The sequence below is a fragment of the Thunnus thynnus genome, chromosome 24 (genome assembly GCF_963924715.1).
Source record: "Thunnus thynnus chromosome 24, fThuThy2.1, whole genome shotgun sequence".
In the NCBI taxonomy this organism is placed as follows: Eukaryota; Metazoa; Chordata; class Actinopteri; order Scombriformes; family Scombridae; genus Thunnus; species Thunnus thynnus.
This window is the reverse complement of record NC_089540.1, coordinates 6253878-6265254: the sequence shown is the minus strand read 5'-3', so window position 1 is coordinate 6265254 and position 11377 is coordinate 6253878. Positions and strand designations below refer to the sequence as shown.

General features: G+C 43.0%; 1 protein-coding gene across 1 annotated transcript; it reads right to left on the bottom strand.

The window, feature by feature from the left end:
- Nucleotides 1–4382: 4382 nt before the first annotated feature.
- On the bottom strand, nucleotides 4383–11109 carry LOC137177242 (SLIT and NTRK-like protein 1). Its single transcript, XM_067583414.1, has one exon. It carries the CDS (start codon nucleotides 9151–9153, stop codon nucleotides 7045–7047), a length of 2109 nt encoding a protein of 702 aa, XP_067439515.1. The 5' UTR covers nucleotides 9154–11109; the 3' UTR covers nucleotides 4383–7044.
- Between the last annotated feature and the right edge of the window lie 268 nt (nucleotides 11110–11377).

The window sequence follows — 11377 nt, the reverse complement described above, 5'->3', positions numbered from 1 at the left end:
TAGTGACAACAGGTGTGCATCATTAGCTGCACTCAGCAGTGAGTCATTAGGCTCTGTCAAGTTGAGATAGGAAGGATAAAACTGTTCTGTAGTAAATGATATTCTGTATAATTTGGTGCACTTTTGGTTGCGTGCATGTGTGCCAATAGAAAATTGTGATTGTCAGCAGTAACAGAGAAATTCTACATCAATGTTCAATATGCTTTGAAAGCTTTTTATCAGTCTAGCTCACCCTACATTAACCTGAGTAGATGGTACGTTCCAGTTAGATGAGGCTGAAAAGGCCAGTCACTGGTCAGTTGTGGAGAAGGGAAGAGAGCAGGTGTCAACTTGCTGTGAGGTGGCAGAGTTTATTGGGGGTTTTTTTTGGGCTTCAGTTTGGCTTAAAGTTGTTTTTGTTGAATTTTCCATTGTTTATTTTTGCCTCTGTTTCATTAATATTTTTGTCAGTAAATATCACCTTTTCTTTTGGCACATGCTCCTGCCTACCGACCTGTTTCATTAACATCCCTTAAAAAAGTTTCTAGTGCCAAACATCATCTGCCCTTTTATATGCAGTGGCAGCACTACACCCTCCCAAATGTCAAATAAGTCTATTTGAATTTCTATTGAAGTTTTTATAACAGTTTGCTGCTATCACTATGTTTAAGAACTAAACCTGCGTACAAAGTGACGCAGACCTTTCTTTGTCTGAGAAAGACTTTTTAGCAAAAATTAACATAATCCATATAACAACTTTCTTCAAATGTATGAGCCCAGTTTGTGGCAAAGGAAATGGTTACCACTTAAATACTTTTCTACATATTGCCTTTTTAATAAGGTCAGAAGAAAAGAGAAAGAATTAAATGGGGAGGAAAAGACTTTGCTACTTAACACACATAGCAGTGGGCTCTGTGAGCCAGTAAGACTGTTGAAGTAAAGCCAGTATCAAGGATGAAGTCTGTTTTTTGATGTTAGTATACGAACAAGGGCATTGATCTCTCATATTGCATTATATATCTCACAGATCACAAAGGTATTCACCTTTGTAAAGGAGTGAGTCCTGGTCTGACTTGGTCACTGCCAAACTGCCATCCTTAGAATTAACAACACTAAATAAAGCATTTGTACTGTTATCATGCGTGACAGCTCACATAACAATAGGAACAACATTTCATAACCTGAAACATTGAGGTTCTCATGGAACAAGTCCTCATACATACGGATTAGAAGAGGAGCAAGCCAGACAGATTGTCCTTGAGCTTCTTATTTATTTATATTTATTTTTTATATATATAATCAACCTGTCGGTGAGCAATTAGTGCCTAGTTGAAGTATCAGCAAGTGTACAAGCCCTCTAATCCACAGACCAACGCTTGACCTCGAACATCATTGCACACCGACAACAGCACCTTAATATCATTTCCCTAAAAAAGAGTGGAGAGCCCTAGATCTATAAATATGGCAGCGATATACAATGTGTCCGGACTTGGAGAGGCTCTTACTGAGTGCTCAATAGGCCAAACTCCCCGCGGCCCAGTTATAAGCTGTTCTCTGACTGACCAGATAATTGTAAAAAGCAATGAGGGCAGATTTCCTTGGGTTGAGACCAAGAGTGCTCCAGGAAATTAAAAATTCTTATAGCCTGGGTGTAAAGCTGTAGAGTATGTGTGTGTGGACTAGCATCCACCCACTTATATGTGAAGGACGAGATGTGCTGAAGTGATGAAGTTGTTGGGAAGTCTGACGCAGCTCCTTTCCCCCCCCCTGAACAAATCTTATACATCCTTGCTTTATGACTGCAAACAAACTCCATTTTGTATTGTGGTTGTTGCTCCCATCTGAGCTGTGTAATCAGATCAGGTAGAGCCACATAATGCCTGAAATGCCAGTGAGGGATGGGCGCGTGTGTGGCTGCTAAATCAAATCAATGAGATAATCGATAAGTGGGGGCTGGAAGAAGAGGATTACTTAGGGCTGGAGGAAACACTCGGTAGGCCATTCACTCATCTTGATTAAAGACCCCGCTTGGTGGTTTGACGTAGGCCCGTGCACAGTGGGTTGACACCAGATCTGGGTCAATTATTAGTTGGAATCCTTTTAATTACTCAGGATGTTTGCTCTATAGTCTGTCTGGCGGACATGGTAATATGAGTAAGGTTTGAAATATTTGAACTACTTGTGTTTTGATTGATTTTCTCTTCCTCTCCGAACTCCCAGAGCATATCACATACAGCTTCAAAAGTATGCAACTTTTTTGACTTGAGTTATTGCATATATTTTTGTTTTGGTGCAGTCAGGCTGTGATCTAAAGCTCCGCCCTACCCCAGCTCTAGTTTAGCTGTCACAAAGCCAAATATACAAACAAAACAAGACTGATTAGCCACTTTGAAAATGACTTACAGTGATTGTATTGAAAGAATACACTGAGTACAGCTTCAGGCAAAATTTCACTCAACACCAACACATTTTACCCTCTGAAGACTTAGCTTTTGTCGATGTAATTATATTTGGGACGTGTTTTTAGGATATGCATACTGAAAGGTATATTAAGAAGCACAATGTTTACACAAGCTAATTCCTGCTTGTCACACTGCTGTGTTCACTTCCATGTATAACACTTCTGATACCTCTGCTCCACTGCATTCAAGCTAATACCAAACTCAATCACTGGCACTGATTCCAAGCACAACATTAAAGAACGGAGGGTATTTCATAACTATTGCACCTCACAAGGAACATAACGGCTAATAAAACCCAACCACTTAAGACTTATAGGCTAAGTGCTTTGCGGTGGATGGGCTAATAATAATATCTGGGAGTAACACCAAGAAATCCCCGGGGATAATGCCAGATAATCACTACTACACAACCCCACGGGCTAATACCAGTGGCGAGGCCTGCAGTGGCTGTAGAGTTTGGAAGTGCAGGACTACTGGCAACTCTTCAGTGCAACACATGGGACTTTCATCAAAGCTAACATCAAAGGCTAATACCCAAGCTTTAAATCATTCTGGGAATTTACAAAAGCTAAACAAGAGCAGACACACTGAGTCTGAGCACTGGGAGTCAGATAAAAGCTAGCCGCCGACACTTTAGCACAAAATGAAAGGGGAGGACTGGTGTTTCAGGGTTATTTTTTCTTCTTCTTCTTTTTTTGATTGATTTTTTTCCATCATCATGCTGTCATTTTTAACTCTGCATGAATCCCAGACAAGACAAACAAGGTGACTTGAATGACATTATCATTTCCAATATGATTTTTCCTGCAGCACAATTTGTTTCAAATGCTACCTGCTTGGGACAGATATCAAAGCTATTCCCTCGGAAGAATAAGGTTACCTTTTGTGTTTCAGCAAAACAGTGCAAAACAAAAAACAATGCAGAAGAGCCCGAGGTAGCACAGAAAGCAGAGATGATGTTAGTCGTGGGTGTTGAAGCTGAAAAGGGAATTCCAACTGATGAGTAACCAGCTAAACCAGCCACAGGTATACTTTTCTTTTCCTGAGAAGTTACCCTGAAGCAAAAAAAAAGCACAGCTTCCAAATACAGAACACAAACACAAACTATTCTCCATGCCCTCAAAATTAAATGGCCCGGACTTAAACCAAAGCGAGACCATTGAGATTTACACCAAAGCTGAGTGTTATGAGGTGTGTGGATGATGTTTTCCCTGCTGGAAGTGTTGCATCAACTGCCAGCTCCTCGGGGGGAAGATCACACGAACTACGGCAGACCTGCTGGGCCACAACAGTGTTGTAGTGCTGTGTGCCCAGCGTGTAACAGAGGCTACTTCACTCCGCTGTGTTTCCAACAGCTATTATCCATTGCATTAATGAATAGTTGTGCACTGAGTCACACAGGACTACACCACAAGAACACCTGACAGAAAACAGTCTCTAATGGATTCAAACAGAGGCATGTTTTCCAGATATATTAAATTATATAATAAACTGTATACCACTCTGCTGCACGTGTGGCATTTGCATTTTTCTATAAAATGTCGCAGGAGTCCATGTATTTATGCCACAGTAGGGATAAACCACTAGAGATTTCTGAATTTTGTCCCATGTATTTATACACCAATCATAAATATAAGATATTTGGGATTCTCGGACATCAGCATTTTGGATTAAAAAAAAAAGTAAAAAATAGGGATGTATGATAATGTTATTCAATGTAGAAATCTGCACTCTGTTCACCATATTTGGAGCATTTTCCCATATTGATGAAGGAAGACAGAAGGCATCATATTTCAAATAACTTTCTGTAAACCCTTCAGGATATAAAATATGCAAAACAATATGAACAGGAGATGAATCAAACTGGTAACATGTGTCAATATACTGTAGCTCCCCAACCAGAACTCAATCAAATCCAATGAAAATACCTAAAACCAAACATTGTTTTTTACTCAACCTCAACCACACTTTATTTAACAAAATAGAAGCAGGTCAAATATCGCAAAGCATATAAATGTAACTTTGAAACACAGCGTTTGAAAATTATGACAAATCATCAGTGGGCTGTGGCACAGTAATACTCCACAGAAGAGACACATAATTACCCCAAACCCACCCCCCTCCCCCCACCGTGATTGGACAGAAGAGCAGGGAACAGGGAGTTGAGGAGGAAGCAAGATGACTGGACAGAAATGGAGGGAGGTGATGATGAGTGTTTGTCACAGATCTGCTGAGATGTTAGTCCCCAAGGTCAAGCCGGCGCATGGTCACATATCTGGGAAGAGGAGGAGGAGGAGGAGGTGACAATAGGGAAAGAAAGGGTGTATAAACATACATGCAAATGGTCACGCAATTGCTCTCTCTCTCATTTGTCCACACACAAACGCGCACGTGCGTAGCTGCATGCCTGTGCGCGTGTGCACACGGGCCTGCAAGCTCACCAGCGCACATTGGGACGCAAAGGGGCAGGCAAACATAAAGCGGGGGAGGTGATTCAGCACCATGGACAGCGCTAGTCTGCATACTAGGGGAGATACTGCCGGCCTACTAGCGGGGAGGAGGAGGGGGAGTTAGGGGGTGTAAGCCCATCTCACATCAACTCTGTACACTCTCATCATTGCCATGGCATCTTAGGTAGGATTCAGCCGAATTTTGCTGGAAGCGTCTCTAAATTAGGCATCTTAAAGTGGGGTTTTTGAACTAAAATCAGTTGGCAATGTCAAAATGAGTCATCAGCACTGGAATTTTACATCTTATTAAAACATAAAAATTAAAAAAAAAAATGCAAATTGCACATTCTGTGCATCTGTTTCAGACACTGCAGAGAAGTTAAAGAATTTTGGAGTACGGGAAGTATGCCCCAACTTTTTAATTTATTTATTTTTATTTATTTGTCAAATCCGCGTTTGTTCCTCATGTTAAAGCAGTATAGGCTGAGCAGCAGACCCGGCACCTCTGCAAAACAGGTGTTCAGTCATGGCATTGTTTTCATGAGCCCACGATAACCATGCGACCCCCCCTCCCAAGAAGAGTATCTCAAGTTCAAAATGCTGAATTGAAAAAGGCATCTTGCATTATCTAATTACCTCCATGTATGTGTTTCTGTGTGTGTGTGTGTATGTGCGCCCTTTCCTCCCCAGTGTAGAAGACACCTCCTGTATCTCTTAAGATCTGGCCACATGCTGAGTTCTTGCCATACAACGTGGCTCCCCCCGTTTGTTAGAAAGCAAGAATCACACTCCCATAGGACAGCCTGTTTCAAGCACATTTTGTAGTAAATACAGTGAGTTTCAGTTCTCTTATTTGGACAAGATTAGATGGCTTTACAAAAGCTCACAATATGATGAAAGTGAATCATAGCCATAAGCTTTTTTGTGGAGGAATACTCTTTTTCTGACATTTAAAAAAGCATTTTATTCTATATCAGTCTACCTGCGCTGTTTACATAGATCGAATTATACCTACATAGCTCAATTGAAAACACTTCTTTGCTCAGTTTTTGAAAAAATATGATGGTATAAACCCCCCATTTAAATGACTTCTTGTTTTTTTTTTTTTTGTTTTTTTTTTTTAAGTTTCTTCCTCTCACCCAAAGCAGGCTATATTCATTGACACACAAAACCACGGAACTGTTATTTTAGCTACATTAACTTTGCAGCATAAGCATCTGAGTGACGTTAATTGGTCATGCTCATCTGCATGTCTGAATATCTGAAAGTCAACAATTGGCACACCATAAAATAACACAGTTTACATTCATAAAGGAGATGATGACTGCGCAGACGTGGATTTAATCTGCACCATCTAGTACGGTATAAATAACCCCAATATTTATCGACAATCAAATGATAACGAACAGAAAATAACATGCACTGACAGCTTCACTTCCATCACTCCTTTCCGATAGTCATCATTATCCGTTATTGATTTTTTTTTTTCTCTTTTCTCCAAACAAGTTTAAAACAACAAATACAAATCCTAACTGCAGGTTCACAAAAAATAGAGAAATGGCACTTTGTAATAGTCATATATAATTCTTAATATCTATATATAGTCGTCATATTGATATAACATGAAAAGGGTCGAGTTTTGCTTCTTTGTTGGTTATGGTGGTTATGGTTCCTCGCCGTCGTGTGTGTGTGTTGAAACCATGCGAAATATCATCATGCAGATTATGATACATCGGTCCGAGTATTTACATTTACATTCATGCGTTCGTGCACCATTCCCCGGGTCCTCTGTCTTGCTCTCCCACTCACACACACGCCCTCTCCCTCGCTCTTTTTCTCCCTCTTTCTGTCTCATACAGATCCGTAGTCCGATTGCGGCAAATAGCAGAACTGGGAGGAGGAGGGAGGGAGGGGTTTTAGCCAGGGGGGGCTTGGCATATACATATATTACAGAGTGGGGCCTGTGCAGCAGACTGACTTACTTGGTTCAACTGGAGTAAAACAAGACATAAACAAGTCTGTGTTCGCCTATGACGAACAAAAGCGGATGAATCTTGCTGTTTAGTCATTTTGTGAACGTCAGTCTGTCTGTGTGACTGTTTGTAATCCAGTCTGGTTTAGGCTTATTGAACTAGGCTATAGCAGAGTCCCTTTTACGCATCGTTTGTCGTGGAGAGGTGCGTGCTGCAGTCGAAACCCCGGTGCGCGCCCCCGTCTGCGTGATAAGGCCCGCTGTGCCAATAAGACGAGTCACACACTGTCTGTAAGGAATTGATCTCCGACGCAGAAGAGTTCCCCTCCCTCCGCTTTGATCTCTTTCGATTCCGCAAAATAAAGACAAGCATTCCTACAACAGTGAAAGCGGACGTGACAAACACCAGCAGCAACCCGGGGACGAGCACCGAGATGGAGACCCTGTTCGGCTCCAAATAAGAGTTCGAGCGCGTCCCCGAGTCCAGGGTGAAAGTGCTGTTTTTGGACAGGGAGGTGGGGGAGATTCTGTCATAGAGTTTGGGGCACATGAGGTCGTTCCGGACGTAGCGGAAATCTCGTTTCCAGAACTCTTCTGGGGACTCGCACTTGAGATCACTCACTATCGCATCAGCCCCGAGTTTCTCCGTCCACTGTTTGAAGGGCACGATGTTGCACGAGCAATCCCACGGATTCCCGTGCAAATCGATCTGTATGATTGAATTGAGCTGGTCTAACACGCCAGCCACTGGGAGATAGGGGAAATAATTATTATGCAGACTAATTTTGGATAAAGAAATCCCAAGGAAAGCATCCACGGGCAAAGATTTCAGCAAGTTGTTGTTGAGGAACAGAACCCTCAGATTTGGCATGGGGCTGAATGCACCTGCCACTATCAGCTGGATGTCGTTGTATTCCAAACTGAGATATTCCAGATTCACAAGGCCCACAAACATCTCTGCTATCAGGGTATCCAGGTAGTTCTTATCCATATACAGCCACCTCAGCTCGCTCTGGTTTTGGAAAGTGCTGTTGTCAATCACCTTGATGTTGTTCCCACCCAGATCAAGCAGGTTGAGGCTGGAGTAGCCAAGCAGCTGGTTCTTTTTGACTGCGTGTATGTTGTTATCTCTCATGTTCAATTCGTGAGCGGTCAAAGGCTTAGGTTTAAGGTTAGATAAACTCTCGATCTTTTTGCCCTCACAGTTGACCCCCAGCCCTTGTCTGGAGCCGACCAGCTTGCAGTTGCACGGCTGGGGACACGTCACGTTGTGCTCTCTGTCGCTGTTCACACCTGTCAACACTGGAGTGGGCTTAGTTTTCAGCTGCCAGTTCTCACGAGATTTGGAGCGACTCTTGGCTCCGTGGCCTCCAGGCGTAGGGGGCCCACTGGAGTCCCCATTGGGCTTGTAAGGCGTGGGACGCGGGGCCTGGGCCACAGGCTCCGAGGTCTCGTCCTGGGTGGGAGGGGCGACCAGGCTGGTGTCCACGCCGCCGCTCTGTGAAGGGCACAGATCCGCTTCTGACGTCTCGTTCAAGTCGCTCCCTTGCAGCCTGGTGGGAGCCTCGCATATCACGCTCCCAATAAGCGCGTTCTGCGGTATGTTCTCCAGCCATTCCTTAAGAGAAACCAGGTCGCAGTTACAGTCCCACGGGTTGTCCTCCAACAAAACCTCCGCAATGCCCGGTATTTGTTCAAGGATCCCCTCATAAGGCAACGTTTTGATTCGGTTTCCCCGCAGGTCGAGATGCGTAATGGGCACATGTTGAAACACGTTTATAGGTAGCGCACTGATGAGGTTGTCGTTAAGTATTAACACTTCAAGTTTATTTAGGTCCCTGAAAACGGCGGGGTCAATATCCCTTAATAGATTAAAATCAGCTTGGAGATATTCCAAGTCGTCTAACCCCAGAAATGTACTCTTCCTGAATGATCTTATCTTATTGTTATTGATGTGAAGCCTTTTCACCAGCTGCAATCCCAGAAAGGCGCCGGGGACAATGTCGTGCAAACCATTGTTTTCCAAATGCAGGCTCACAGCATTGTAAAAGTTGGCGAACTCGTTGGGAAATAGCCTGGATAGAGAATTCCCGTGCAACAGCAAGTGATAAAACTGAGAGCTCGGGCCAGTCAAATGCTGCAGAGTGGTGAAGCTCCTTTTTTCGCAGTCTATGTGCAGATCTCCCTCGATCTCGTTGCAAGAGCATATCTGCTCCTTACAAACGTCCCTTGTAACGTTTCCACTAGCAACACAAAGAGCCGCATTCAGCAGAACAATCCAAAGCAGCATTTTTCAACGTGAACAATTCATTCCCGGTTTCAAGACATACGAGCAGTGAATTCAGTCTACATCAATAAGAAGAAAAAAATATACAGATATAGACATTTAGGTCTGGGAGAAGATAAGGCAGTCTTTTATAACAGATCCATGCTGCATCTAACCTGCTCTTGTGTCCAGACTTCCAGTTGGAAAATGACCACATAAGCGTCTCTTTCACATCGACTGAATCCTCAGAGCCTCCGCGTGTTTATGATGAAAATCAAAAACAACGAGCGGCAGTAGAGTCCAACACATCTTTTGGCTCTGTTTTTAGTTCGTTTAAGACTGACCTTGGCAGCAGCAACAACAACAAAAAAAAAATTAACAAATCCGTGTCTTTTTCTCCCCCTGTCGTGCTGCGTGTTGCGGCGTCGGGAGCTGTTCCCTCTCCCCTGGTGCTGAATTCACACCCTGCACTGGAGCTTCAGAGGCGATCCCACCGCTGCAAAACACCCGCATCCCCCCTCACATCCTTCGGCGTCTTGCCTCGCTCGTTTGCGCCGTTTTCCTTTTTTTTTTTCTTTTTTTTTTGTGGCGATCCGGGGATCACAAAAAGAGGAACGCGGAGACTGTGTTCATCCTAGCGCGGTGCTCTAAGAAAGATCTGACACCCTCTACTGAGCTGTAATGGCAAAAATCCGTCGACTGACTGAGGGAATGCTGAGAAGAGAGAGCAGGGAAAAAATCAATCCACATAGAGGCGAGATTAAAAAAAAATGTTCACACTTTATAGCTGCCGATGTGTAGGTTATTTCGCCCCAGAGGCGCAAAAAAGAGGTTTCTGCCACGAAAAGAGGCTCCTGTTGTAAATTCTTAAAGCTTGCAGTTCCATGGTAAAAGTGTCCAAGTCGACATCGTCGAAAACACTGGTGAGATGTCACATTAAGATCGTGATACCTCAGTTCAGAGCCTTTAAATTACCCCCATTCTTAACGGATAAACGGCATTACTTAGGCGGATCTGTCTCCATTTGCGCCACAAGCCGCCACTGTTACAGTCCTGACTTTCGCCCCTTGCTTTGAAAACACTGTTGAATGCGGTAAAAACAATTATCCGCTACAGGCATGCCTCAGTCCAGCAAAAAAAAAAAAAAAAACAGTTGACTATACAACAAATGATGCGTCAGTGTGGCCGCCTATATGCGCATGTGTGCGTGACGGTTTTTTTTCCCTTCCCCAATATAAAATGCTTTGCAAAAATAGATCTACAACTGAAGGAAGGAAAAAAAGAAAAGTGAGGTGAATTGAACTGATATTCCTCTCCCCTATCGATTTATATTATACTCCATTGTTTGAGAGTATTACATCAGCTGAGAGGGGGGGGGGGTGCACAGGAGAGTTGAGTATAGTTATCCCCCTCCCTCCCTTCCCTTCCCTCCCTCCTCTCCTGCTCTCCTCCATCTGCAGTGCTCAGTTGGAATTAAGAGCAGAACAGAAAATGGGATGCTAAGTTAAATATCCTCTCTCTCTGACATCATTTTTTTTTTTTTTTTTTTTTTTTTGCAGAGCGCAAACAGCACAGACACGCACAAGTGCAATAAGAGATCAATCTAGACGAGTCAGGAGATTCCAGCAAAGCATCAGCGGTGCTTGCAATAAGCAAAACATCATTAAGACCACCTACATATGGCTGTAAAACATTCCCATTATGATCCATTGACCGGTTATGATTTCTCCCTACCCACTTGCTCCCCTCACTGTCTGTCTGTCTCTGCTTTATTATTATTTATTTATTTATTAGATGTTTCTTGTCAGCCAGTCTGCCTACCTGTTGGTTTGTCTGTCTCCTTTTTTATCTGTTTTTGTTTTCTTTTATGTCTCTTTCAGCATGTCTAAACTAATTTTTCCATCATAATCTTTTTGTCAGATCACTTTGTCTGCCTAAACAATAAGCAGTGTAATTCCACATTATTACACAGAGCTCACACATGATATTTACATTGCCTTGGTGACACAGTATAAAGGCTAAAAACACAAGAATACTAGAGTTTTATGTCTCTGTTTGCTCTATTTTTTGAATGTTTTCTCTGTTGTTGTCCAACACTGAATCTCCTTAAGAGAAAAGCTTCAAGAACCTGCCTCTTCCCATGCATCCAGGACGTTGCTGTTGTGTTTAATGGATGTTTTGCTTGCTGACTTTCAAATTGATGTGGCGTCCTGCTGTGAGGCAGATCAAAGCGTGCGGTGATGTGTTC

What these genes read in the sequence shown, in the direction of transcription:
- LOC137177242 (XM_067583414.1), bottom strand. Translation starts at nt 9,153, where the DNA reads ATGCTGCTTTGGATTGTTCTGCTGAATGCGGCTCTTTGTGTTGCTAGT.